Genomic DNA, 26,473 nt, shown 5'->3' on the forward strand with positions numbered 1-26,473 from the left:
CTTCACGATATTTATGACACGTCAATCGAATACACTTGTTGCTTTCTGAGATCATATGCCTCCCGCATAGCCGTATCCATCTATGTATGTGCCCTTTATAAGATATCTCTCCCTGCTCATAATCACGCCTGAGACCAACCCTCGCAGCCAGCGAGCCAAAAAAAAGAATTAATGCTATGTAACACCAAAAATATGCAATTCAGTCCCATCAAAGGGTCTTGTCTCGAGACTTGATATTTCGTAACCCAACACGGCATCTATCCTCATCGTGGCATAGAAGATTCCGACATAGAAGTCGACACTGACGCCGAGACTGAAGCTGGCGCGGAATTTGATGGTGTGGACGAACCAGGTGACGGCTTCTGAGCACACATCGTTATTCTGCGTCGTAGGTCAGCTACCCTTCTTGTAACAAATGAGAAGTTTGGTACTTACAATGTCATAAATGAATGGTATTTTGTGTTCCCAATCTCTTTCTTCACATCCACCAGAAACTTCTTGACCTGCTCCGGCGACCAACCCAAGCCTTGCGTAAAAACGGGCATCGTCAACGGCTCAAGAATAAACAACCAATTCTGCGTCATAAGATGCCCTATGCGTTGTAACTTCTTCCCAGGATAGCATGCATTCGTCGGCGCTCCGTGTCTCGTCTCGATGATGCGCTCAAAACCGACTTCTTGTAGGATTGGTTTGAACTTTTCCGGGTATTTCAGTGTTGTGCCAAAATTCCGCATCCCTTGCTCTAGTAAATCGTTCCATCTTCGGAATGCGGTGCCGTTTAATGAGTGGTTCGGTGATTGCAGGATGGCGATCCATTCTGTGAACTCAACCCATCCTCCTGGCCTCAAATTGTCAAATGCCGATTGGACTAACTTCCTCTTATCTCCAATATCGCCTAGTTGTCGGATGTGAATGAAATCGAAGTTGCCGCCATTGAAAATATCCCAGTCGTGTGTGATATCGAATGTTTTAAAGCTGCAATTGGATTTTGTATATGGTGGGTGGACTGGTTCAATATCGACGCCTAAAACAGAACAGGAAGGGTATTTCGTGGCTGCCAAACGTTAGCGTCAGTAACAGAAAGGCGATGAAGCCTGAGGCGTACCAAATTCCTGTAGCATCGATATCAGCAAGATTTTACATCATGAGATTCCTTGAGAACTTACCAATGCCCATGTCCCAGGTCCAGTACCGACATCAAGCACCCGCTTCGGCCTTGACGTTATCGGTGATAAGTGAAGTCCCTTGAAGATATTGATGATAACGGTATGTTGAATGACTAAGCGCAATCTTATCAGTGAATCCGCGGGTTAAAGAGTGCCGAGTGCATCATACCATTTCTGTCTTGCTCTTGCTAAGCCGAAAGCGTATTAGTATCCGAGTACCCGTATCGTTATCACAACGTGTGATTGCAACATACCTGGCTATTCGGCACCAAACCGTACCCTGTTCGTCGTCGTTTGGTTAATTCTCGGATGCTAGTGTGAAGCAGGGGAGGGGGGGAAACGAACGAACAGAGGATTTGGTGAATTTGGCGACGAATGCTTGGAAGAACCGTTTGGACCGCGACCCACTGAGACGCATTAGCATGGGAGCAAACAATGGAGCCAACCCACCAATCAGTGAATCAGTATCTGAACCGATTCTGAGACTTACCGTTCCATAGGCTTGTAACTCGTAACAAACTCATCCGAAGAATCAGAAGAGTCCTCTACACTGTTCGTCTTGACGACATGGTCCTCCCTTGCAGCCGCCGCCGGGGAGAGCGTTTGCCGGTCCCATCCGCCTGAGCGTCGGGTAACAGGTGTCCCGGGGAGGCCCCCTGTCTGCATCTGGCTGTCACTAGACACGCTAGAGGCGTAGTTCGACGACGATGAGGCGGTGAGAGTCGTCTGTGCAGGGGGCCTTGCCATGGCTGACGACTGTAGAAATTCCGTGGACCCCCCGCCAGCGCCAGCACCGCCGCCGCCGCTGCGAATCGAGCTCGAGTCGCGTCCATTGTTGTCCATCGAGTGAGCCATTTTCGTTGCTAATAAACACGCGGGCCGCGCCGAAGCCTAACAGCTTGGGGGGTTTTTTTTTTTCGTCGTTCGTCTCCTTTTTTTGTTGCTAAATTATTTTAGTTTGACAGATGGTGTCGATTTGAGGAATGGTAAAAATAAATAAATGGAATAAAAATAACTTTTGTCGGTAGTCAGACCTGCCTGCTTGCTGCAAGAAATGTATGCAGTTCTGACGTCGTCGAGTTAAAATGGCACAGCAGAGCCAACAACAGCACACAAGACACGGGACGGAAAACCTGCGCTGGATGGGGTCATGCTACTCTTCTATGTAAAAAAAGAGAGAAGAAAAAAATTGTTCCCCGACGCTGGCTGTGTTGGGTACCGAGACGGCTGAGAGCACCCTTGTTTGTTTGTCTCGTTCTCTGACGGATCATCAAAGTGCTAGCCCTGTCAAGTTTAGCTTAGTGCCCTCAACTGACAAACGGCTCGTTAGCTCTGGCCCGCCCTTTAGAGTTTGTCACATTGCGGTAGCATTAGTTTCGAATCCGTCACATAATGAGTGACTGGGAATTAATAGGCGTTGTTTTCTCGCATGTTTGCTCTGTGGTCTCGGGCGCAGAGAAAATCCCGAAATCGCGAGTATAAAAATTCACTGATCTTCAGTCGCTTCTTTTTCAGCCACCGAAGTCTGAGGACGATTGCGAATACAATAGTAATTGTAGGTAGGAGATCAATAACTTCAGGTACAAGATTTCATGTTATTTGTCGTCTCGTCTCCTTGGCACCTTATGCTGTTTGCTTCAATTTAATTGTTTGTTGGTTGTCGTGTGATCGCGTGATCTACGTCCAGCTCCTCCCAGGTGCTCTGGGCTTCAACAGCAAACGTGGCTGGCAACAGTCTCTCCCCATTATCTGCAGGCTACCCTTTCCTCTTGATTGGTGCATGTAATGATTTATGGCTTATTTTGTTCATGATTGCGTTATCATGGAGCTTATCGTAGAATTCTTTTACTTCTCGTCGGTGTTTTAAATACATCGGACCTCGATAGCTACCCTGAGGCCAGCGTATTATCTCCACCTAAGTACGTTGAGACCAAAACCTCTTGCAACTTAATTAAATGATCCAGTAAAGTAGTCAATATTACATACCATAATATCTTAGAAAGAAGGAAATGTAAATTCAAGGAGCTTATATATATAAGTCAACTTGAATTAGTATCATCATAGTGCCAAAGCTTTTATTCACAGGTCTCATTTATCGTTAATAATAGAAAAGTAAGCAATAGGATACAATATATAGCCAAATAAAATATGTGGCATAATAGCGCTATCCGCAAAGGGCGTGTTTAATCTAGACAGAGCTATAAACACTATTAAGATGCGATTTGGCACGGGTTTATGTACTATATTATAAGTGAGATTGTACTTAAAGGAGCACTGAGATACTATAAGAGGATCTCAATGAAACAAAGACATAAAGCATTAGGCTAGCTCTATAGTATGTAACAAAACTAGACGCATATAACACATACAGCATTTCAACCACGCGGCACGTCTGCTGATACAGCTAGTTCCAGTAAAGCTCGTAGTGACAACACAGCATAGTTTTAGTATGGCCCTTAATGTTTCTTTAAATAATTTATAAGTTACAGGATCAGGCTATGCACCTGGCTTAAGAACTTTGAATTCGAATCACTCATACATCGTATCCGGTGTTAAAGGTGCCGCTTGCTCATGTAGTAGCAGACCAGCTTTCTGTCTTGCATCCGTGACTCATATATATATATTGTGCTATTACAGTTGGCTGTTGTCGCAGTGATGCCAGTCAGGAGAACTGAAAGGTTTGTTTGTCTCTCTCTTTTGCAGGTTATGATTAGTGTTACTGGTGACAGGGTATTCCTTGTTTGCTGTTTGTATCTGCCTGGGAACGAGTTACACATTCACAGTAATTTGAGTAAGGTGAGATGCATGCCACCTCAATACGGTAGATCTGCTAGACCCGAAGAGAGATCAAGCGCATGCAGGATGATCTGCCAAGGCTATGCAGTCAGCCTGATCATCGGTGTAAAGTTACTCCATCGGATCCTGCACCCCATTTAAGGATCCCCGATCCAAGACCGCCCCTCGTGGGTTCATGAGTAAGTATTCTATGTTTGATTATACCCTGAATAGTTATTGGATCGATCTTGCGTAGTAATAAGGTCTTTAATGTGGTAGGTAAAAGGGCCATGCTGCATGCTAAGATACAAGATCTGATAGGATGCTGAGAAGCAACCCACTCCATCTTCAACTGTCCATAAGTCCCATTAGTACCCAGCAGTCCCTATCCTTGTAGCATTAATCCACGCCGAAGCCGCACTTTCATTACGCCGGAGCCCATTGTGCAGGACTATATACTCGACTTCACGACTAAGAACTCGAGCACGACAGCGACATATTATCCCGGGCTGTACCTAATTGTTTTCGATGAAATGTTTCAAAGGTCGAACTCCCATCTCTTGTCTTTCGAAAAGCACGGTTCGCTGAGCCGCACGCCGGAACACGATGATATCAACAGTTGGCAATCAAGCCTTGTGGATCTGTCTCCCACTTCAGCGATCTGTAACCACTCACGAGACTTGACAGATGTATGATCTCGACAGTTATCAAATTCTTGGCTACAATTGAAGCTAATCTGGCACAGTATTTGCAGCTTATCCTGACAGCAAGGGTACATGAGGTGGTCAACCCGACCCCTTTGACAAAAGCACATGGACTCAGTGAAGAACTTGGATGCAATGCCATGTTCAAACGAGAAGATACACAACCTGGATATTCCTACAGGCTGAGGGGGATATATAACAGAATGGCCAACTTAGATAAGGAACAGAGGTGGAAAGGCGTGATAACGTCTTCTGCGTGTAAGTTAAGTCCCAGAGTGCACAAGCCTGTATCTAAGATTTCATAGCCGATGCCCTAGCTGTATCATACGCGGCAAAGGAGTTTCGAACGCCATCGATAATCGTTTTGCCAGAGCATACTGCAAAAACCAAGATCAAGGAACTAACGCGTCTCGGGAGTACGGTGGAGTTGCACGGACTGAGTGCGGATGCCGCGAAAGAGGAGTCCTTGCGGCTGCAATCACTTCATGGCCTGATTGCCATTCCTCAACCTGGAGATGAATATGTCATCGCAGGTCACGGGACTATCGGACAAGAGATAATACAGCAGACGATTCATTCTCAGGTTCAAGCGGTCTTCTGCCCGGTTGCTTGCGGAACTTTGATAGCTGGCCTAGGCATATATCTCAAGCGCATCACTCCCAACATCAAGGTCATCGGAGTGCACCATTACGATTCAGCAGACATCTCAGGATTGATATACTGCAAAGGACAGTCGACACTGGAAGAGCACCTACTATCGAGAAACGTCTGCCCAAAGGTCGCCCGCATTTGCAGCGAGGTGATTGATGACATAGTTCATGTCACTACCAACGAGGTCTTGATAGCAGCAAAGAACATATACGAAGACACACGACAACTTCTAAACACTGAAGGTGCACTGGCTGTCGCTGGGATGAAGAGCTGGATTACGTCGAATGGACTTGTAGGTTCAGAAAAAGACTTTATTGCGATCACGTCAGAGGCTCAGCTCGACTTTTCGGAGATATCGTATATTGTCAAACAGGCCTCGCTGGCTGAGATGGCGATGGAGAGCGAGAATGATAGTGGACTAGAATCATTGATGCATAGTGCAGGCACAGCATCGACTTGTGCCGGTGATGGATGGTCCAGCAGTACGACTGTCGTTGGGACTGAAACCTCCACCAGCTTTACATCTGATGTTGACGCGAGACTTTGGAATAGTTGATACAGGCAAAGAGGATATAGAAACTTCTAGCTAGGAGCAATTACACTAAGTGATATTGCGTGCTGTGTAGTTCAAGATATAGTCTTTGTGAGGTTGATAATTATAATCGCTATGACCTATCCAAGGAACTAACGCTATGTGATCTTATTGTGACTGAAGGTTTGTAAGACTGATATGAGATCCAAGCTTATAAATATCTGCAGGAATAAATGCTTGGCGCTGCATGCGTTAACTACATCTAGAAATACGCTGCGCTGGGCTTGCTGACAGCGCACCTGCAACAAGATTATGTCACGGTCATCCGCTTCATCCCGAGCCTAAACCTGAGATCAAGAACTTCAATATTAAGCATATCTTAGATTTAGATGTATGATCACAGTTGTAATTGTTTGGCCCACCTTTGTAATTATTACAATCTCTTATTAAGAAGTTGAATAAGCATCGATTTTGAGTTGAAGATCTCGATTAATGGATAAGTTGAGTCTGCATCTCGATCCCTTTATCTTGGATTGCCGAGTTTACGATAAAATATAAAAAGGGTATACATCTCTGCTATAACAGAAGATATTATAGCCTTAACCCAAACAAACACACTTTTACACCAACTCAACCACGATTCATTTCACAATGAGGACCAGCCTATTCCTTCTGGCAATCTCGCCAGCGGCTGTTCTCTCAGGCGTCACACCTCCTGTTCGCCCCCTCTTACCTCCTGATAATGCCAACCTCACCCTCAACGGCGCAGTGAGTACTTTTCGATCCTCCCATCAGACGCTTCATTAACATTCTCCAGATCGACTGGTACCCTCTAAACTTCAACATCTCCGACTCTCAACACAAAGGATGGACTCAAATCGATGGCTCGTTCTGGATCAACGCATTTATCCATGGCTCCAATGGCCACGATTACTACATCGCCTCTCACTTGATGAGTTACGCTTCCGATATCGAGGGCTCTAAGCCAGTGTACCGGGCATCAGTGCTTGATCTGACCGATCCCACGATATTCCACAAATATGATCGAATCGCTCCGGAAAACACTACTTTTTGGACTAGTGATGGTGATTTCCGGGCCAGCTTTGAGGATTATGGGATGGAAACGATTGATAAGAACCCGTTACATGGTCTTCGCACTTATAGTTCCGTGGAGAATGTCGAGTTTGACTTTGACTTCTATTTCACGTCTCCAATCTTGCTCAACGCAGCTCTCGGGTCTTACCAAGTCGGAGGGGGACTTGGCTGGGAGTGGTCAGTTCCAAGAGGACGCACCGAAGGCTCGTTCAAAGTCAATGGCAAAAAGGTTGACATTGTCCCCGAAAAGTCCTTCGCATGGTATGATAGGCAATTCGGCTCACTTCAAGACTCGTTCGATTGGATTATGTTACATTTCGAAGAATCAGAATGGCTGGATATCTCGATTATGTGTGCTTGGAAGTGGGAGGACCGTGTGGACGGCCCGAAGATGTTTGCTACGGTCAGAAGTTCGCTGAACGGTCGAGACTCTGTGGTTCCTATAAACCTGACGGCGTCGACTACCAACGTCTGGATATCACCGGATACAGGGCTTGAGTATCCGCAGGAGTGGACCATCCAGTGGGAGGATATGGAACTCCTCGTTACGAGCCCTAGGCCTGATCAGGTTATCGAGGCTGATGAAGATACCGGGTTTCCATCGCAGTTCAGTGGTTATGTCAACGTGTTGGCTACCAAGGCGGGATGTATTCCAGTCAGAGGATTTGGCGCAGTTGATCGCATGAAGATCGAATAGTCACTACGTTATTGGTTTGCACAGGCTTCAACAATTGGTTTACGAGGTGCTAGATAGGCAAGCTTTTCAGACTCTCATCTGGATAATAGCACTGAATACAAACCTGTAGTTATCACTCAAACCAGATAGATATATACGATTGAGATGCTGGCAACTGATCATTTTACCTTCTCGAGACATTTTGGTGAGCTAAAGATAAGCCATAAGTCAACATGCTAATCGGGGCATAATCTCCCCGAGCTTCGAAGTGCATTGTAAAAGGCTCGGAGCAAACCACGTCTAGGGATCGATCCTGCTTGATATAAAATAAACCAAGTATTCGGCGTGGAACGTCAATCTCAAGAACCTGCACATCAAGCTGTAACAGACAACGCCATGACGGTACCAAAGGACTTGGCTCTGCCAAACTTCGATGCTGTGTTTATGCAGGTTCGTGTTATGACTATTCTATTTCACGCAGAGGAGAATCGTATGCTAATAAAATAAAGAACAACCAAGAGAGCGATTCTCAAGACCCAATCCAAGCCCTGGTAAGAAGCCTATTTATATTCGAGATCTTCTCCCCCATTGTCTAGACATCTTGTACAAGTCTTGAGATCACTGACTACTTCCCGTTTGAATGAGTATAGCAAGGCGTGCCTTATGCCATCCGCAAAGTCATCAGCATAGCCAAGATCAATATTCATATCATCGTGGAACCCGTTGATCCAAGCGATGCATCCTCACAATACCGCTTCAAGCTTACATCTTCCGTCATGGGCCTCGGCATCATTGGCGCTGCACCTCTACGAGCCGTTGGCTTTCAGACTGACAACACTGACGTGCGCGTGATGGATGGGATTGAGCAGGAGAAAGACGAGCCCATGATTGGCAAGACAAAGAGTCGCATCTGGATGTGCACTCTGGAGGAATTGATGAAGGAGCCTCATAGTATCGGCGAGGTCGCTGAGTTTCTCAAACAAGGCTGGGAGGGCTACGATGAGAAGACATCCAAGGTTGTTCGGATTAGCATCAAGAGTGCGGGGCCTAGTAGCGCTGAACCGTGGCAGAATGAGCAGGTTTGGGGGGTTCAGAAGGGAAGATGGACGGCGCGCGTTGCGTTTAGGAAGGGGAATGTCAGTGAGACTGCGCGTATTCTGTACGATTATGTCGCTTAAGATCGCAGAAGACTCGATGTCCATAATCTGTAAATATTCCTCACTAGGTACGCTCAATGCTGGTCTTCTCTGAATTTGAACCGAATAACAGCCCTATAGGCCCTGTGCAGTGTTCTCCAGTGGGCATTATAGTGGTCTGATGCACTGAGATTACCATGACATAGGGGCCCCAGCGCTATGGTAGAGGCGACTCGGTGGCTCATCCACTGATTACAGGCAATACCTTCTGCAAATGCAGCCGATCTAACGTCTGCGCGACATACAACGTTGGCTGGAGTTTGCTGAGGGATGACAGGATGAGGATTGCGGGATTACGGGATTTTTGGAGTAAAACTGCAGGATTATAGGGATTGGCGGATTGTCTGCCCCCCCAACAAAAGAGCGGACAAATTGGTGTCCGATCCCTAAAATGACCTGAGAAAAGTGACTTCCAGGCGCTTGCTGACGGAGCCAAGCCTTTTCTTGCGCCTCATAACGCAATTCTCAGTGGTTTCTCACTGAGAGTTCTCCCTGTGCGGACGAATTGGCTAATTCGCATCCCGAAGTGCTTTTGTATATATAGAATATTGTGATGTTGTATGCCAGTCTGAAGAAACCCCTCTTGGTCGTATTGATCAATTTCTTTTTACAAGTGATATTCAAGGCCACCTTTTGCAACTGCACAATGATGAACCTTGGCTCAGATGGCTTACGAAAGAGGGTCGCGATCGTGGGCGCTGGCCCCTTGGGCTTGATCGCGACGAAGAACTTTGTCGAAGAGGGCTTTGATGTGACCACTTTTGAACGCAATGAATATGTCGGTGGTCTATGGCATATCACGTCTGATCCTACACAGACTTGCGTATTGCCTGGGACAATCACCAACACATCAAAGCTGACGGTATGTTTCTCTGAGAGTGAAGTTTGGCAGAAGTACTGACAGTTACAGGGCGTCATGACCGACTTTCCCATGCCAGAATGTAAGCCGCCCTCTTATCACTCACTTCCTGATTTGTTGCTGACATTTTACAGCATATCCCATGTATCCAACCGGCGAACAGATTGAAGACTATTTCCAATCATACGCCAAAGAGTTCAAGCTCATTCATCACATCAAATTCGGCACAGAAGTCGTCGGTGTCTCCCGCGATGAAACCTCCAAGATGTGGCGTCTCTCATATCGCTCAAGCAGCAAACCCGATGCTGGGATCCAGGAAGACACATTTGAACGATTGATCCTCGCCACCGGATCTTTCAGCAAGCCTTCAATCCCCAACGTCAAAGGTATTGAAGGCTTCAAGGGTGAAGTACTCCATTCTCAAGCTTTCAAGAATCCCGCCAAGTACAAGGGTAAGAACGTTCTCGTCGTTGGTCTTGGAAGCACTGCCGCAGACTCCATTTCTGGCTTTCACAAGGCGGGCGCGAATAAACTCATCGTATCTCATCGACAAAAGGTTCTCATTTTACCTCGCATCACCAAGGACAACAAGGTTTTGGAGTTTACGCTCTCATTTAGACTCCTTCAATTGATCTTCTTTCTTCAAGAAGTCAACGCGTGGCTAATGTCCATCATCTTCTTTAGCGAATTGAAGAAGATCCAACAAGACAACTTTCCAGGCCTGTCATCGCACCCTGCTTTTACAGATGGACGAAAGATGCCTGGGCCGAAACACATGATACCGACTGTCAGCGATGACTTGGCTGGTTATTTCTTGAGCGGAAGGTTCGTCTATAGCATTCATCATTCCACACGCTCATACTGACATGAGGCAGACTACGAAGCGCTCCAGGCATTGCAGAGATCAATGGTCCCAAGTCAGTCAAATTCGTCGATGGCAGTGAAGCCACTGACATTGATCTGATACTCTTCTGCACTGGTCTATCACCGGACTTGGCTTCATTCATCCCCAAAGAATACGACCCCTACAACGTGGATCTATCGCCCAGCTCATTTGCCAAGCTTCAGCCTCACTACACAGCTGACAGACGTGTCGCTCGCTTATACCGAGGCTTCATGTCAATCCAGTGCCCTCACCAGTTGGCTTTCCTCGGAACAACACTGGCGAAGCGACCCGCTTGGCAGCTCTACGACTTGATGACCATGGCTTTGGCTCAGCTCTGGGGAGACAAGTATCCAATGCCCTCTCCTGCAGAAATGAACAAAGACGCCGATGCCTTCATCGACAATATTGTCAAGCTGAGCAAAGGTGGTGACGTCAAGTTCACTGGGGTCATTGGCCACAAGGAATTTGACAAATGGTTGAATGACGTGGCTGGGACAGGTCTCTATGATAATTTGGGAAATTGGACCAACGGGAGATGTTGGAAGCTGTGGTGGAAGGACCGGGAATTGTACAACAAGCTGATGACGGGTATTCTGTCAGCTCATGTTTTGAGATTGTTTGACACTGGTCGGGGGAGAAAGACTTGGGCTGGTGCAAGACAGGCTGTCATGGAGGCGAATGATGCTGCCGACAACTTTGGCAAGGACAAGGCTTGATATGGAAAATACATTGTTTGTGTTTGAAGAAGAGTGTTGGATGCAACTGCGAGGCCTGTGATTGAGAGAGACGGGGATATCGTTGTACTGATTGGAGTCATGAGATACCTAGTATGAGCCTTATACAACAGTCAGTGGAATGTGTTCGATGTACACGTAGCTTCACACCACTTATCAACTGACCGCCTTAATCGACTCATAGCTCTCAGGCCGTGACTTTGACTCTTCACCGATCTTGAAGTGACTCGGCAATCACCTCGGGATGTAGGGTGCACTTCCAGGTAGTTTAAACTTCAACGCTAGCGATTCAAGACCCTGGATTCAAGGGTCCAAACCCATGGCTTCAAGCGAGGCCACGCACTGAACCTTCTTGGCGACACTTCCGCAGCATCCGGCTCTTGACCCTCTTAAATGTCAATCTCCCGTGGATAAAACGGTCTTGCATTCCACTATCGCCAAGCCTTTAGCGAAAGCGACGACTCCATATCGAAGGAAACAGAGAAGTTTACGACGATAATGCAACGGTCCACGGACAACCGGCAAAAGACCGTTGAGCCGAGGGACTAGTCAGCGTTTTTGCGACTCATGGAGTAAGAAAACGTGTCGCGATGGGCCAATCAAGATTGATGATCATGGCATGGTTACCTTGAAGGAAAGGTGAAGGCATATCCAAGCAGCGATCATTGGGACTATCCATCGTCGAATTACACCGAGCTTATGCCCTTGCCATGGAAACCAGTCCAGAGGCTTGTCAATACAGACATCGTACTCGCGTTCGATCAGTTCCTCGGCATTACCGAGGCGTTACATACCGATCTCGACACCGCGATCATGATAGCTGGTACCGACTGGGATGAGAGCACATCGACCTCCAGCAGCTCGATGAAGCCCTGCTACCACTTGAAGTATCCCGACAGGGCCCCAGTCCTCTGATATCAGAGTTAGTAGAAATTGACAAGAGGTGGATATGAAACAGGGTGGAAGCCAATGGGGGTGGAGGGGGTGTTAAACCGGAGCTCGAACAGGCTGCAGAGCAGGATGATGAAAGCGCGTACGAGGGACATCCTCAGACAAAACTGATTACAGCCCAGGGCCAGACCTAGCACCCAACGGAACTATCAGCGGCATCATTTGCAAGGAGATATAACAATCTTGATTGGATCTTCGGGGCATCTTGGATGACGGATAGATCATCTTAAGGGTAAGATGTGAATAGTTACTCGTCAAGGATTATTTCAAATCTGGAGAATCTCATGTAGGATAAGCGGAAGTGATGTGCCTCCTGTATTAATAATACGGTAGACCTGACTTATTAATAATGGAATGCTTCAAGTAGGCAACCATTTAGTTAAAAGAAGAATATAACATCACTATGTAATTATGTAAATTAACGAAGGCATGCATAACTTGTAGATATTGCAAAGATCTACCTATTACGCCTACGTCGTCCTATGGCACTTAGAATCTATCGAATGTCTACCCCTAATGATATTGCCCGGCGTTTAATATACTGCTCGACAATGCCGAGGCGTCATGTACCGCGACTAATCATATAATAGCTACTATTATTAAGGATGGCCGCTTATAGAACTAACCTAAGCTAGCTCTATTATACTTTCCTAAAATGTTTATGCCTCTTGCGAGAATAATAAAAAGAACCAAGCTAACAATCTCCAAGACTATAACAACTAGACCTGTAATAAAGGTATAAGACTATAAAGCCAAGAGTTAATATACAGAAAGTGTGTATTAGAAGCTTAACTTACCAGTTCTGTGCATAGACCCGCCCAGGGAATATAGCTCTGTCGCGAGCTGTTCCGGCATGACCAAGACCAAAGGTCCCAGTGGTTGTTTCGAAGCACTTCCTTGTCAACAATGAAGTAAACAGTTGCAGCGATCCAGCCTGCGATAACAACACCAGAGCTGGCCAGGACGGCGCTGGTATGTATTAAGCCGTCGCGCATTGAGCGGAACTATCCTCTTGTTAGGCCGGCTTCCAATCAAGTGTGACTCTAATCAAGTGTAACTCGAACTTACAAAGCTGAGGCGCGTCGCTAGAGCTACCACCTGGACAAAGGACGCAAATGCCGCGATTGCTAGCATCAACCATGTCGAGAGCATATTAATCGATGCCCAACGCGTTCTCACCCAGCCGTCCTCGTTCCTGTCTACAGAGTTGTGCGTTGTTTTCCAGACGCTGACTCCATGGACTAGCAGGCTCAGGATGCTGAGGTCAAGTAGAAGGATAAGGACGCGCAGGGCCAGCCTGGTGGTATCAAAGATACTCGCGTTCTTGTTCTGCGGCGCATGGCGCTGCTTGAGAAGCCTCTGTGTATCAGAAACTGGACGAGGACTCTTTTCAACATATCCGTTGTCGACTTCATCGTGAGGGTCGAGCCGGTTGGAATACGACTCGTAACCAGAGGGTGCACTAAGGTCCATGATGAATACGGGGTCAATGATGTAAAATTGGTTTGGTTGCTTCAAATAGATTTATCTGCACGGGGCCTGAATCTACTTATATCGTGATCTAGATAAGCGGCATTCATGATGAAAAGAACTTTCGTAAAATTGACATGCAATATGATCCTGTCAGCCGCAGTCGATACCTGACCGACACCGCCTCCTCAGATGGCCAATCATTTTACATCTAGTTTCGTCCGGAGTAAGCTGACTGTGAGCCCTAACAACAACCATAATCCTTATATCTAAGCATAAGAAATTGCAAGCTGGCGATTCTAGCCTAGTTAGGGTAGGTAAATTATCCAGCAAGCCTTAAGCGAGCTCGCTGCTATTTTAAAAAGCCTCAGGCCCATATAAAGAGATCCTTTCGGCGGAGGCTGAGTAATCTGTCAGCCTGAACGAATATGTTTAATTGGTCAGTACCCTAGAAGTTTTATAATTAAGTGCGGCTGTGTCCAGCCTTATCATCGGCGACCCGATGACAAGTTGAACTAATGCAGTACTGCTGACATCTGGTCAAGTGATTGCTCGGAATACGCGTACCGTCGCTAATTAGTAAATCTCGGATTCTCAGAAGATGAGGAAATATGTTTATAAAGACGAGTATAGCGTCGTGAATAGGAAATACCATCACCAAACACTTCTCTGACTCTGTCTCAACATAGGAGACCTACTGAGCATAATATCTTTATCCCATTCCTCTACATCTTTAAACACAAGCCAAATCCGTCAACATGCACTTTTTATCAATCCTTCTTCTCGCTGGCTCTGCCCTCGCCGCTCCTCGGGCTGCTCAGTCGTCCCCTCATCAGCCTCGAGGTGACAGTATCGATGACATGCTGCCTCCCATCGTGCCCATCAACACACGGAGTGGTGACCGAGACCTCATCTCCAAGATCATCACTGCCCCTACTCAAGCTGAGCGCGTCAAGCTTTTGAACCAACCTGGCGATTATGTCTTTGACTTCAAAGCTGGCACCGGAGCCGGAGAGGCTTCTGGCAAAGGCGGCAAGTCTGTGTCAGCTACTGCTCTGACCATGCCCGCTCTCATCGGAAACGGAGCCTCCATGACAGTCGCCTTCCTTGGGCCCTGTGGGATGAACACAGCACATGTTCACAACCGAGCAACGGAGCTCAACATTATTGTCAAGGGTCGTCTTGTAACAAATTTTGTTGTTGAAAATGGTGCCAAGCCTATCGCCAACACCATGGATACCTTCCAGATGTCCGTCTTTCCCCAGGGCGCTATTCATCAAGAATTCAACCCTGATTGCGAAGATGCTGTGTTTGTTGCTGCATTCGATAACGCTGATCCTGGTGTAAACCAGATCGCCCAGAACTTCTTTTCCCTTAATGGTGATGTTGTCAAGGCAACTCTGGGCGGTGTGCAGACTATTGATGGAAAGGATATTGAGTCTTTCCGCGCGCATATTCCTGCGAACATTGCACTTGGTATTGATGCTTGCTTAAACAAGTGCGGTATCAAGAGAAACTCGAAGCGAGATATCAGCGAGCTTCTGAATTAAATCGGGGATTGACGTGGTTTGCTTCTAGTTATGACTTCATTGGTAGATATAGAGTTTCATGTATATATTCGGCTTCCTTTTTAATGCGCAAGTTAAGAATTTAGTTATACGTCACTCACCTCGACCTACTGATTTTAAAGTTCTAGAGAAGTGATATTATCTCTGTGTTCAAAGTATAAGAGGGTTGCCTCAGACAAACATTTTTCCAAATGCATACGACCAAATGGATTTCTACATGCTCTATCACAACTGCTTTCCAGCCAACTCAAATAGAATCTTGGCCTTTTCCGAGATATCATACATATCCATCTCAACATCAACAAGAGTCAGGCCCTTGCCCTTTGCAAAGCCCTCAGAATTGAGAACCTCATCCAATTCTTCCATATTCCTCACTTTACAAGAGTGAATCGGATACCCTTCTGGTGCATCCCCGAAAAGCTGAGGAGCAGCACTATAGTTCCAAGGCGCCACGTCGTTGTACGCCTCATTCATTCCATGGATGTACCTCTCATATGTATACCCGCTGTTGTTGATGATGAAGATAATCACGTTGACACGCTGGTGGATGATAGTACTGAGTTCTTGAGCTGTCATTTGGAAGCTCCCATCTCCGTCAAGAAGAATCGTGCGACCTTCTGATTTCATAACTGCCTTTGCTTGCGAGACTCCAAGAGCTGCTGGGAGCATGTGACCGATTGAGAACCACATTCCAGAGGCAATCAGCTGAGAAGATGGTGGAAGAACCAGATCGCGGCCTCCTATGATTGGTGTCGCATTACCGAGTAAAATTGTGTCGTTGGGCTGTAGATGCTTGTTCAGATGGGTGTAGAACTCATCTTGGATGATATACGCCTTGGGATAGACCTCGAACTGCGGTTGGTTTCTAAAGTCTCCCCATGAGGACGTATCCTGTCCTGGAAGTCCGGTACTATCAACAGTTTGAGCCATCCCTTTGAGAACCTCTCGGACATCAACAGGTTCGTCCTCGATATGATTCCTGCCGATGAGAGTCATAACATGTCGTTCTGGTAACACAGCCCAACCGAGTGTTTGTGTATCAGAGAATTGACATCCAAAAGCCAAGACAAGGTCTGCTGACTTGACCGCTGATGTCAAATCAACCGCACCGATTGCCCCGGAATAAACACCGAAGTAGTTAGGTAACGAGTTGTCTACCATACTGGCACCTGATGGTAAAGATACTGTAGGAATGCCGGATTTCTGTACGAAATCATTGATCTCTTGTCTGATGGTCTCTGTGCCTTTAGCTCGATCAACTATGATAAGAGGTCGCTTGGCTGAATAGAGCTTCTGTAGGAGGTTCTGTGCCATTTGACCAGCGTCAAGGTTGCGAGCTGTGTCAGGATTCGGGTATATCGGGTCATTCAGCTTCTCTGACGATATACCAGTCTCGACAACATCTGACGGCATCTCTATGTAGACCGGCCGGCTATGGTGTAGCGCCTGGGACAGAACTCTATCGATCTGAGTTGGTACATCCTCCGGCGTCGTCTCAGCAAGATCAAGCTGCGCAACAGTAAATTTCTCCGCAATCTCGCGATATACCCCAATTCTGGAGTCGGCCATCGTATGGTGGATATGCAAATGCGGCTTCTTCCCGCCAAGAGACGAGCACGAGACTTGTCTTGCTCGTCGCGAAGGCGTACCGACGATGTGAACAACGGGCAAATACTCCGCATAGCTTCCAGCGACGGCATTAGCCGCACTTAGCTCTCCAACGCCATAAGTCGTGATCAAAGCGCCAACACCAGATGCTTTACGATGGCGCTGAGCTCGAGCATATCCATCCGCTGCGTATCCGGCGTTCAGCTCATTGCAGCATCCGACGAACTTGAGCCCTGAAGGCGGGAGATGGTCGAGAGCTCGGAGGGTGAAGTCGCCTGGGACGCCATACACGCGTCTCGTGCCAGCCTGCCTAAGGCGTGTGAAGAGGTAAGATGCTAGAGGAATCTTTCTGTTTATCATGATGTTTACAAGCTGGGAGAAGACTGTTGAGTACTGACAGCGGCATAAAGTTGTCGGTGAATCATTTGACCGGCAGCGGGGTTGGCGATCTGATTCGCGGATCCGCCATGACTGGTCAGCCCTATTTTCTGACCTGAATACCGACAACTCTACAGAGGGTATATTACTTCTTATGCTACGACTTGCATGTCACGCATTACTATCTCAGTGATATAACGAAGATATGTTGTTTTGTAACTCATGGAATTCAGTCTGCCAGGTGGGTACTCAAGTAGGAATCCGCTCTCCATTGGGTTAGCTTAACTCTCATAGCCCTTACCCAGTGGCTGGCTTGGACATAGCGCGGCTTTATGAATGCATTCTTAGCACTGACCAGCCGAAAGCAGTTTGGAGGGACCCACAAACGACGACGGATTCTCACAGTGAGCAGATTCAGGGTAGTCAGTTCCTTCATGATTTTTCCGCATAATTCATCAACATCAAGTTCTCATCGATTTGCTAGGTACTTTGCATGCTTCCTTTTACTAGTTATTTCATTACCACGGCTTATCTCATTTTACCTGCTAAACTCCAAAGTGAAGCCTTGGGTGTGAACATGGTGAGGTTGTTCTGCCATGGGTAATGAACGATTAGTTTCCATTCGGATAGTGCATCATACGTCTCACCTGACTCAAGCTTTACGAAACCTGGTCCGACCTTTCATGATTTCGAGTCATTTCATCATTAATCACTCTAAACTTGATCCTTCAATTTGATCTTAGCGCCCTGACCCAAGGTTGGTTTGGTGTTCATGCATAACCCGTGGATCATTACCATGTTGACAACTCACGCACTGTTCGACATATGATTGGCTCCTTCGCGACATGAAGCAACAGGCACCAGTATTCCAAATGCAGGTCTCATCCTTCGTCCATAACCATGTCGACACGATCTGTATCACCTTCTGTTTCGGTTTAGATCAATACATCCCCAGTCGTGCCAAGTATTTTCGGGATACTAAAGTTTAAACCACCCAGACACGGAACAGACATTCGGACCCTTCGGGTCCGAAGAGATTGATGCGCTGTAAACGTATATCCACTGGCAGCTCCACTACGACGGCGCTGTTGGAGCCGATACGCTGCCTCGGGAGTCGGTGGAAATACTATCAGATAAGGGAAATAACCCCAACGTTCCATCCAAACGTCAGCTGTCACACGTGGAAACTTTAATAGATGAGTATACAACCTATATTGATTCCTTGCATAGCAACGCAAGTCATGCACAGTCGTATCGATACTACTATTTCGCAAAATCCTTTACGGCCTCTCCGTACTCCGTAGTCTTCGTCATCACTCATGATCTCGCCTAGCACAACATCTCATTTGCTCGATTTCCATGGACGCACTAAATATGCCGTGTAGCCGGGCCGTGTCCCACCAAAGGATCGTGCACGGGTCACTTAGCGTACAGGACCTTCACAAGGCTGAGTGCCTGTGCCACGCCTTCCTTTCCATTTATGGGCTCACTAACATCTGACGATCCAAGATCGCCCTCAACGTCATCGAGTAAATTGCCTTAATTGGGAAGGACAAGTCTAGGCAGCCGAATATCGCAGTAACATCGTGAAGCTGGAGGATCTAGCGCAGAGCTACAAAAGCCCGATCGGCAGTTGACCTGCCAAGGCTGTTGTAGTTAGGCTGGACCCTTTGGTGGCTTGTACATCCGGCTCTCCACTATCGTCACGTTGATGACGGGATCGCTGGATCGTTCAGCCTTGGTTATCTAAACGACGAGAAGGATTACTGCAATGATGGTCAATGTTCAGCATCAAGGAAATGAGATAGAATGTGCTGATCCTGCTTGATATGGTGCTCAGCTCCGACGAGATCTTACAGAAGTCGGGTATATAAAGAAAGAATTGTCCTCTGCCAAGAGAGAATATCATCAAGCCTCAGAATCACTTCCTTCAATCTTTAGACTACCCTTGAAACTCTATCACCATGCGTTCTCTTCCCATTGCATTGGCACTAGCAGCAACCGCTGTAAGTGCAGATGTACAGATTGTATGGCAACACGCCAAAGCATCCAGCCAAACCGCACTTAGCGTATACGACGGCTCAACCCTGTTGGCCCAAAGCTGCTCGAGTTTCATCTCTGACGGCCCCGGAAGTATCGACTTTACAGATGTCGATGAGAACGGCTTTGGGAACTTTACTGTCGGCGCTAACAAGTACCTCGTCCACTCCAAGGCAAAGTACTCGGGAGGCCCGATCTGCACCAAGAAGTTTAGCGCTGAAGCAACCGTTGTCGAGTGTTCTGGACTTAAATGGAAGCCCAACAAGGCAAAGATCGAAGACAACTGCCATGACAAGGATGAGGCCAAGGGTGCTCTCCGGTTCTTGAGTTCCAAGGGTTCGGCATCGGACATAGCAAAGCGCGAGGCTAATCCTATCAATGATCCCCCGGCTTGCTCTGTCTTGACAAGGACTTCCCTGGTTGGCGATGGTATGTTCTAACTTCTTAATATGGCAATCCGTGAGTTAATTTACTGACGTGCCATGGTTCAGGCGATCCCCACCAGAATTATTTCCATAAGCAGCTTTCAGTAAGACAGCCCCGTCGGAACCCCATACTTTGAACTATCACTGATGAGGCTCAACTTGCAGGAAGTTGTAAACTGTGGAACTGCCCAGTCATGCAGTGTTGGCAACTCCCAATCTATCTCGTACACCATCGGATGGACTGCTACCCTCACCCCTGTGAGCTGGATCAGCGGAGGTTTCTCAGTCTCCGAGAGCTGGAACACTGGAAACACCTACACCTGTACCGGAGGCCCTGGCGAAGATGTTTGCGTCTGGTACAACACCGCTCATACTGCCTGTAAGTATACAAGGGTTTTCGCATGCAGGCCCCACAAAAGAACCGCATCGACTAATTGGCCAATAGATACCGTTCAGAACAAGGAGAGAGACTCTTGTGCCGTTGGTGGAGGCTGGGACTCGACTGGAGATCCGTTTGTCATGTATTCACCAAACGAGTCTAACCGTGGTGGTGGTTACTACTGCGTCATCGGGACATGCAGGGCTCAGGGCGATAACTACTGGGATTACAGCGGCCGCGCTGGTGGTCCTTAGATGCAATCCCTGCAACTTTTGCCAGTTTAAAGCCCGAGAGCCCGATGATCCGGCTGAGCATTACCGCCAGTCATATCTGACTGCTTTTGCCCAATGAAATACGTTGATAAAACCACATGGAATCATTGGAGTGAGCAAAGTCGAGGTGTCGGTGTAGATTTCATAGTGCATATTAAGATCCGTTTGAACTCTCCTCATTAGTGCGTATAGCGGAGCCACAGTGACTGGAACCTTGTTTATAGTTTTGATTCAATGACTTGCATTCCTAACTAAGATTCTCAACGGTTTTAGGGTTCTGACGGAACTATCAACTGAACTAGCAAGGGCCTCAGATCATCGTGATACAGGGGTCGCGGCTGATACGGAAAATTCATGTTTGATTTATCTCCATAGCTTCAGAACGACCTCTCTCTAAACTCAACCATTGGCCCATTTCGTGCACAGGTAATATGATCATACAACTGAAACTCTCCTGGCCTGTGTCTACCATACTCAGCATTCTCATTGCCGGCTCCAATATCCTTCATGCTTTCAACCACGTTGAAGTCCATCTTCCAGCAGATGATAGCCATAGCAAGACTAAGCTCGGCATGAGCAAGTGCCCTACCAAGACAGACACGAGGACCGATGGAGAATGGAACGTGAGCGTCTGGGTTATGAGGACCAGCATGCTTTCCCTCTGATTGCCATCTCTCAGGCATGAACTCAAAAGGGTTGTGAAAGTACTCCTGGTTATGTTGGAGACTGAAAATGCCGGTTCCGACGTTGGTGCCTTCAGGAACGTAGTGACCGTCAACGATCATGCCGCCCTTGAGGACCTCACGGAACGGTGCTGCTGCAACTGGGGGCGTTAGGCGTAAGCATTCCATGATACACGCGTAGAGGAAGCGACAAGAGTTGAGGGCTGGACCGAGACAGATCTCTTCTCGAGTTGAAAATTTGGAGCGGACTTCACGGGTCAGACGATCCTTTTTGTCGGGGTTTCTAGTAAGATAGAAGAACAGAGACGCCAAAAGGGTTGATGAAGTGTCAGAGCCTGTACTCGTGTCAGTAGAAGCCCATGGGTCTTGGTGATTGTCCACTTACCAGCTACGAGCATCAGAATACTCTCAGCAACAATTTCATCTTGGGTCAGCTTGTTTCCTGTAGTTGGATCTGCAGCATCCAGTAAGCCAGACAAGACATCATCCCCAGACCCACGCTGCACTCTCTCAGTGACCAAGTTGTGAGCAAATCGTAGGAAATCCTTCCGTCCAGCCACGGAGTTACGGAAGAGAACCTTGTCCATACGACGCCACACAACATAAGGCCACTGGACAATGACACTGATACGCTCATTCGACCGAGCAAGCGCAGGCGGGATATGACGGTACCACGGACTCCGGATCAAGTCGAAGTTCTCACCAAAGACAATGGAGGTTACAAGGTCAAAGAAAAGATAATCGCCTGTGTAACACAACATGTGCTGTCAGCGGGGACCAGTAAGTACAAGGGCGGCCAATTGGAGTTGAGCTTACACATTTCTGACATGTTGAAGGGTTTCGACACGGTGTTTTCTTTTCCCGCTGACACGGGGCAAACGTATTCGCAGAAGCGATCAATCATGCCCGTGATCTTGGGCTCGAAGGATCGGATGGCTGAATCCGATAGCTTCTGGCTCAAGATCCGCTTTTTCCATGCATGCTCGTGCCGATCCATCAGGGTAAAGGTGCTAGGAGTTTTGTGGACCATGGCCAGATAAGCAAGGCTCTTGCGCACGTTCTTGTTATGGCCGTAGACATCTAAATATAGCATCAGATTATAAACTTTGAGAGTGAAAGCGAAGGGAATAACCTTTGTATGCTTGAGTCGTGTTCATAAGGAGGTAATTTGGTGAGTAGCGAACATAGGGACCTGGTGCACGTAAGCATGTCTCTCCCTGCAGAGGTAAATGGAACGCTGGGTACACGAACCATATTTCTCATGACATTTCCACATGTCGATATGTACATCCCCAATCCAGGCATGGTAAGCTGCACGGAGCCCTGTAAACTTTCCCCAGAAGGGACCGGGGTACTTGGCGAGAGGATGGAAGAAGGCGTAGTAGACGACATAGCCAATTACCTATTGCAGGTTAGCCACCGTTGCAGTGGCTTGATTTCGTTGTTTTTTTTAACTCACCGGAGATAATGCAGCTAGCAGTAGGATGATTAGTAAAGGCGGTGGTGTGATAGATCTCGAGATTCTGATTGCGTAGGGTAACCAATGGGTTTTCATATGCGACATGGGCATGTCCCATGAAGGTAGGGAAACTACGCCTTGTAGGTCGCGAATCATGGCTCGGCTTGGCTTGGAATGTTTTAGTTGATGTGGCGGTCAATGATGCCGATGGTCCGAAGAATTGGAATTATAATAGTGGTTGATCAAGAACACATTTTTGTAGCTGTCAAGTCTCTCATCTATCTTCTTGAATCCATCACGCAGACATGTTTGACATGGAATTATCCTCAAATCGGACAAACAGTAGCTGTCCAAATGCTAACTGCGTGGGATTCTTGGATTGCTGGAATACAGGATTGAGGATTGAAGGATTACGGGATTTTACTGTGAATGCCGTGCATCCATCCATCTCTGAGCGATCATGTCCTATCGTGCCGTTCCGTGCCGTTTTCTGATAGTCTTCCCTTTCCGCACTAAAAAGATCAAACTCGCGATGAACCTATCGGCGGAATTTCTGATGCAACAGTCCCGAGCCATTAGTCCCCTTGCAGTATAGGCTCGGGACTCGCCGCAGTGGGATAATCGTGGGGTGGTGGTGCTTGTAAGTACAGTAGCCCTTTGTGACAAGACATGCCGCCCTGGGGCTGTCTCCAAGGGTTGCGTGCGGTGAGTAGAAAGCCAATCAAGGTGCCACGCGATATCCGGATACCACTCCGTTGTTTCACCAGGTGTGACATCCATCAGCGTACGTGCGTGCATTCTGGTTGGTATGGGGGGCATGATGACCGCAGCGCCGGTAGGAGTTAAGCCCTGGGACGGGCTGGGCTGGGGCTCAGCTCCTACTAAGAGCCTATCTCCAAAGAGGGAGGCAGTAAGCCTTATTAAGCAGTGCGTGTATGCATGTTCCAGTTTTTTTTCTTGTTTGCTGACCGGAAAACAAAGCACCTCAACATATTGTCATACATTCGAGCTATTCTGGAACAGAGGCGCTTCCTCTGCCAAGAAATGCTCACTAATTATAAGAGCCGCGTAACCTTATTGGCCATATAATCCCCGGCTCTGCTCCGCCTGTCTGACTCGTTCCCACTGTTTGAGCTCCACAGGTTTGGTACGAATTGCCGGGAAGAGACCAGATGACGCGCAACTTTAACCAGGTCGGGGAAGACAAGGGGAGCCATGTTTGTTTTGCCTCTAAGAGGCAGGTTGTATCTCACTCATTAACCGCTGAACTTTGTTGTGCATGATGGCAAGACAGAGACGCATATGCTCCCCCTGCAAAAATCCCATTGAGGCCCAGGGTCGAGCTAATAGAACACCTCCATCTCATCCCATGCATGAGAGAGTCCTGGAGAGACAATGTATCTTTTTGATGGGGGCCAAGGTTTCGCGTATTCAAACTCTAGTTTGATCGATACAACGCTCACTACGTGCCGAAGGGGTTATATGCTGCGTTTTGACAGGAGAGGCATTTGCATGTACCCATTCTGCAGAATAATCAATGAATCTGACACCTACCGGATGGAACCCGGCTTGGCGATCAGGCCCTTTCGAGAAGCAATGTGACGGCCGAGTATGTAGATGCTTGACGTAGGCAGCTATCAATCAAGTGCCCCCAATCTGTACACACTGTTACACATCATACGATGAGTACGTTATAAACAGAGTTCGCGCGAAGCACCAAAAGGCGAAGCACTAGACCAAAGATTATGGCGATATTACTGTCCGACCTTTTGTGATTATTTGTCCAGGCATACATTGTGCAGTACATCGTTCAGCCTTGTTACCCCAACCAACAGACAAACATGTTTCCTCCATCGAAAAATGCCAGAGACAGGCCAATCGTTGCTGACTGGATGGCGGGTGTCCAGTCCCTTCTTCCCGCGGTGGACTTTGATCACCCCAATGACAGTGCTGAACCTAATCGTCACCCGGATATTAGTGGTGCGTACCAGAACAGATCCGTCTATAACCCCGCGGTCGCATGTAGCTTCACCTCCCAAACGGACCAACTGATTATTTTTAGCTATTGATTTTGCGGCCGACGACTTCAATTTCGCGACAGATCTAACAGATGATGTATTCTCAAACCGACTCCCTCTATTATGCGACGATACATTTGACGATTTCTTCTCATTCGATCACGATGCCAAGTAAGCCAAGATGGCACGTCCCGACGTCAAAGTCTGTGGTCTAACCAACAGGATCTGATAGTGGCAGTGACAATTCCTACCCCATCTCCCCATTGACCGAGATGGCCCAATCAGCCAACACGCGCGCCGACGACGATCAACGCAGCATCCCCCGATCCAAGCGAGCCAACACCACCACTACTGCAGGAACACAGCAGCGCGACGCACAGGATCTCAGGTGTTGGGACCACGGGTGTAACGGGCAGTTGTTTACGACGCTGAGCAACCTGAAGCGGCACCAGAAGGAGAAGTCTAGCCAGCGGCCTTCTTATCCGTGTAATATGTGCGGTGCTATCTTTAGTCGCACTACGGCGAGGAATCATCATATTCAGAATCAGAGCTGTAATAGGATTCGACGACATTCTAATGGGAGGGTGCGACCGAATAGATCGTTGAGGTCATTGACACAATAGCGGTGCGCTGGTTGTCTGAGACTAGATGATTGATTTCTTTCTAATATACTGATGGTTTCTCTGGTGTGTTACTCTGATCTTGGCGATGCAAGTAGCGACTCATGACTCCGCACAAGATGTGACTCCGTCGCCCACTGAACACTGCAGCGAAGAATGAGTTGTGACAGACCCCGCAGAATGATATGTAGACACTCTCGTGTCGCTGGTATTTCTATATATGCACGATTCAAGGCCGTTTGGAGTTCTGCGCAATGCAAAACGCATGTGATGCTGTCGGAAGTGGATATATCTTGCAGCGCAGTATCGTGGTTTCAATCGGTGTTCCCTGCTCATACAAGGGATTGCCATCTATTCTGTAGCTGTAGTGTAAACAGGATGTTCGCAAATACGCCTGAATCATTGAGTAGTCAGTAATATTAGTTGATTCCCCGTCCTCGGCATATCTTCCGCGGTGCCAGATGCAGTAGTTTCGTCTCCGATTCTGTCAATTTCTCTTTGACTCCATTTAAATAGCATTCGCAATCACTCAAGAGTACCTACTGTCATCTGGAGTTTCTCAACTGCTAGATAAATCGTGGTTGAAGCAGTTGTCTTGCCCGATTGCCTGTCGCATTTCCATCGTCTCAACCTTTAATTTTCCCGGAAATAGCATACTTTCGTAGTCTCGACGCTGCGCAAGATTGAGTTTTGTTAATTAATTCCTTCGCATAAGTGAAGTCAAATTAATGACATGCATAGACTTCCCATGGCACGATGCGACCGAAAGAAAAGTTAGATGCCCTGGGAGACTAAAATGCCACAATAAGATCTTTATTTCTTGATCTGAGGACACCCAGCATTTAAATACTTGCGAGAAGCACTATTTGATGGCGTGATACAGCGAGGATAATACGTGCACGCCGTGGAATACGTGATTGCATGTGAAACTAACCCGAGGGGCTTAGCTACGAGAATGAGCGAGATGATCAATGGTCATAATTGCAGGTTATGACGAATCAGGTACTGTTTTACGCGGAATAAGAGTGATGCTATCCCACTCTGAGGAGATACACTATGCTTGATCTCATGCCGTTGGGGAATTTCAGTCCACCGAGGGTCCGATGGTCATGACCGAGACTCCGTTGACAGTGAGATATCTGTTAAGCAGCAGACTCGCACACTTTCATCGTCAATGTTCTACATAATCAATAATACAAAACCGTGCTATTTCCCTCACAAGATATATGTCCCAAAAGGGTTATTTTCCGAACACATTACCTTCTCAACCTTCTTGAGCCTTCGGCAGGGCTTCATTGCGGCAGTTGAGATTTCCCTCAAGCTTATCT

The 26,473-nt window shown here is 47.4% G+C and overlaps 11 protein-coding genes across 11 annotated transcripts; 7 read left to right on the plus strand and 4 right to left on the minus strand.

Moving 5' to 3' along the window:
• Positions 1 to 4: 4 nt before the first annotated feature.
• On the minus strand, positions 5 to 2,320 carry FOIG_12769 (uncharacterized protein). The gene is made up of 8 exons (XM_031213706.1): positions 1,657 to 2,320; positions 1,512 to 1,573; positions 1,421 to 1,446; positions 1,336 to 1,354; positions 1,167 to 1,279; positions 1,106 to 1,112; positions 436 to 1,054; positions 5 to 381 (listed from the first exon to the last, which is right to left on the minus strand). The coding sequence occupies exons 1-8, from the start codon at positions 2,019 to 2,021 to the stop codon at positions 264 to 266; spliced, it is 1,329 nt and encodes a 442-aa protein (XP_031056664.1). The 5' UTR covers positions 2,022 to 2,320; the 3' UTR covers positions 5 to 263.
• Positions 2,321 to 4,848: 2,528 nt separating this feature from the next.
• Positions 4,849 to 5,852, plus strand: FOIG_12770 (uncharacterized protein; the record flags this gene model as incomplete). The annotated part of the gene is made up of 2 exons (XM_031213707.1): positions 4,849 to 4,903; positions 4,951 to 5,852. The coding sequence occupies 2 exons, from the start codon at positions 4,849 to 4,851 to the stop codon at positions 5,850 to 5,852; spliced, it is 957 nt and encodes a 318-aa protein (XP_031056665.1).
• A 627-nt stretch (positions 5,853 to 6,479) lies between these two features.
• Positions 6,480 to 7,620, plus strand: FOIG_12771 (uncharacterized protein; the record flags this gene model as incomplete). Its single annotated transcript, XM_031213708.1, has 2 exons — positions 6,480 to 6,596; positions 6,646 to 7,620. 2 exons carry the CDS (start codon positions 6,480 to 6,482, stop codon positions 7,618 to 7,620), a joined length of 1,092 nt encoding a protein of 363 aa, XP_031056666.1.
• Positions 7,621 to 7,942: 322 nt separating this feature from the next.
• On the plus strand, positions 7,943 to 9,201 carry FOIG_12772 (uncharacterized protein). Its single transcript, XM_031213709.1, has 3 exons — positions 7,943 to 8,049; positions 8,109 to 8,150; positions 8,250 to 9,201. The coding sequence occupies exons 1-3, from the start codon at positions 7,996 to 7,998 to the stop codon at positions 8,775 to 8,777; spliced, it is 624 nt and encodes a 207-aa protein (XP_031056667.1). The 5' UTR covers positions 7,943 to 7,995; the 3' UTR covers positions 8,778 to 9,201.
• A 98-nt stretch (positions 9,202 to 9,299) lies between these two features.
• FOIG_12773 (uncharacterized protein) lies at positions 9,300 to 11,465 on the plus strand. The gene is made up of 4 exons (XM_031213710.1): positions 9,300 to 9,657; positions 9,706 to 9,736; positions 9,789 to 10,479; positions 10,530 to 11,465. Exons 1-4 carry the CDS (start codon positions 9,349 to 9,351, stop codon positions 11,254 to 11,256), a joined length of 1,758 nt encoding a protein of 585 aa, XP_031056668.1. The 5' UTR covers positions 9,300 to 9,348; the 3' UTR covers positions 11,257 to 11,465.
• A 1,479-nt stretch (positions 11,466 to 12,944) lies between these two features.
• Positions 12,945 to 13,698, minus strand: FOIG_12774 (uncharacterized protein; the record flags this gene model as incomplete). Its single annotated transcript, XM_031213711.1, has 3 exons — positions 12,945 to 12,950; positions 13,023 to 13,229; positions 13,294 to 13,698. 3 exons carry the CDS (start codon positions 13,696 to 13,698, stop codon positions 12,945 to 12,947), a joined length of 618 nt encoding a protein of 205 aa, XP_031056669.1.
• Positions 13,699 to 14,376: 678 nt separating this feature from the next.
• FOIG_12775 (uncharacterized protein) lies at positions 14,377 to 15,356 on the plus strand. Its single transcript, XM_031213712.1, has one exon. The coding sequence runs from the start codon at positions 14,454 to 14,456 to the stop codon at positions 15,243 to 15,245; it is 792 nt and encodes a 263-aa protein (XP_031056670.1). The 5' UTR covers positions 14,377 to 14,453; the 3' UTR covers positions 15,246 to 15,356.
• On the minus strand, positions 15,280 to 17,272 carry FOIG_12776 (uncharacterized protein). The gene has a single exon (XM_031213713.1). The coding sequence runs from the start codon at positions 17,229 to 17,231 to the stop codon at positions 15,489 to 15,491; it is 1,743 nt and encodes a 580-aa protein (XP_031056671.1). The 5' UTR covers positions 17,232 to 17,272; the 3' UTR covers positions 15,280 to 15,488.
• Positions 17,273 to 19,167: 1,895 nt separating this feature from the next.
• On the plus strand, positions 19,168 to 20,347 carry FOIG_12777 (uncharacterized protein; the record flags this gene model as incomplete). The annotated part of the gene is made up of 4 exons (XM_031213714.1): positions 19,168 to 19,718; positions 19,781 to 19,818; positions 19,880 to 20,093; positions 20,160 to 20,347. Exons 1-4 carry the CDS (start codon positions 19,214 to 19,216, stop codon positions 20,345 to 20,347), a joined length of 945 nt encoding a protein of 314 aa, XP_031056672.1. The 5' UTR covers positions 19,168 to 19,213.
• Positions 20,348 to 20,492: 145 nt separating this feature from the next.
• FOIG_12778 (uncharacterized protein) lies at positions 20,493 to 22,778 on the minus strand. Its single transcript, XM_031213715.1, has 6 exons — positions 22,508 to 22,778; positions 22,300 to 22,450; positions 22,181 to 22,240; positions 21,865 to 22,128; positions 21,434 to 21,793; positions 20,493 to 21,383 (listed from the first exon to the last, which is right to left on the minus strand). Exons 1-6 carry the CDS (start codon positions 22,661 to 22,663, stop codon positions 20,743 to 20,745), a joined length of 1,632 nt encoding a protein of 543 aa, XP_031056673.1. The 5' UTR covers positions 22,664 to 22,778; the 3' UTR covers positions 20,493 to 20,742.
• A 1,424-nt stretch (positions 22,779 to 24,202) lies between these two features.
• On the plus strand, positions 24,203 to 25,687 carry FOIG_12779 (uncharacterized protein). Its single transcript, XM_031213716.1, has 3 exons — positions 24,203 to 24,487; positions 24,570 to 24,696; positions 24,758 to 25,687. The coding sequence occupies exons 1-3, from the start codon at positions 24,349 to 24,351 to the stop codon at positions 25,146 to 25,148; spliced, it is 657 nt and encodes a 218-aa protein (XP_031056674.1). The 5' UTR covers positions 24,203 to 24,348; the 3' UTR covers positions 25,149 to 25,687.
• The last annotated feature ends 786 nt before the right edge of the window (positions 25,688 to 26,473 follow it).

The sequence above is a fragment of the Fusarium odoratissimum genome (genome assembly GCF_000260195.1).
Source record: "Fusarium odoratissimum NRRL 54006 unplaced genomic scaffold supercont1.28, whole genome shotgun sequence".
Classification (NCBI taxonomy): Eukaryota; Fungi; Ascomycota; class Sordariomycetes; order Hypocreales; family Nectriaceae; genus Fusarium; species Fusarium odoratissimum.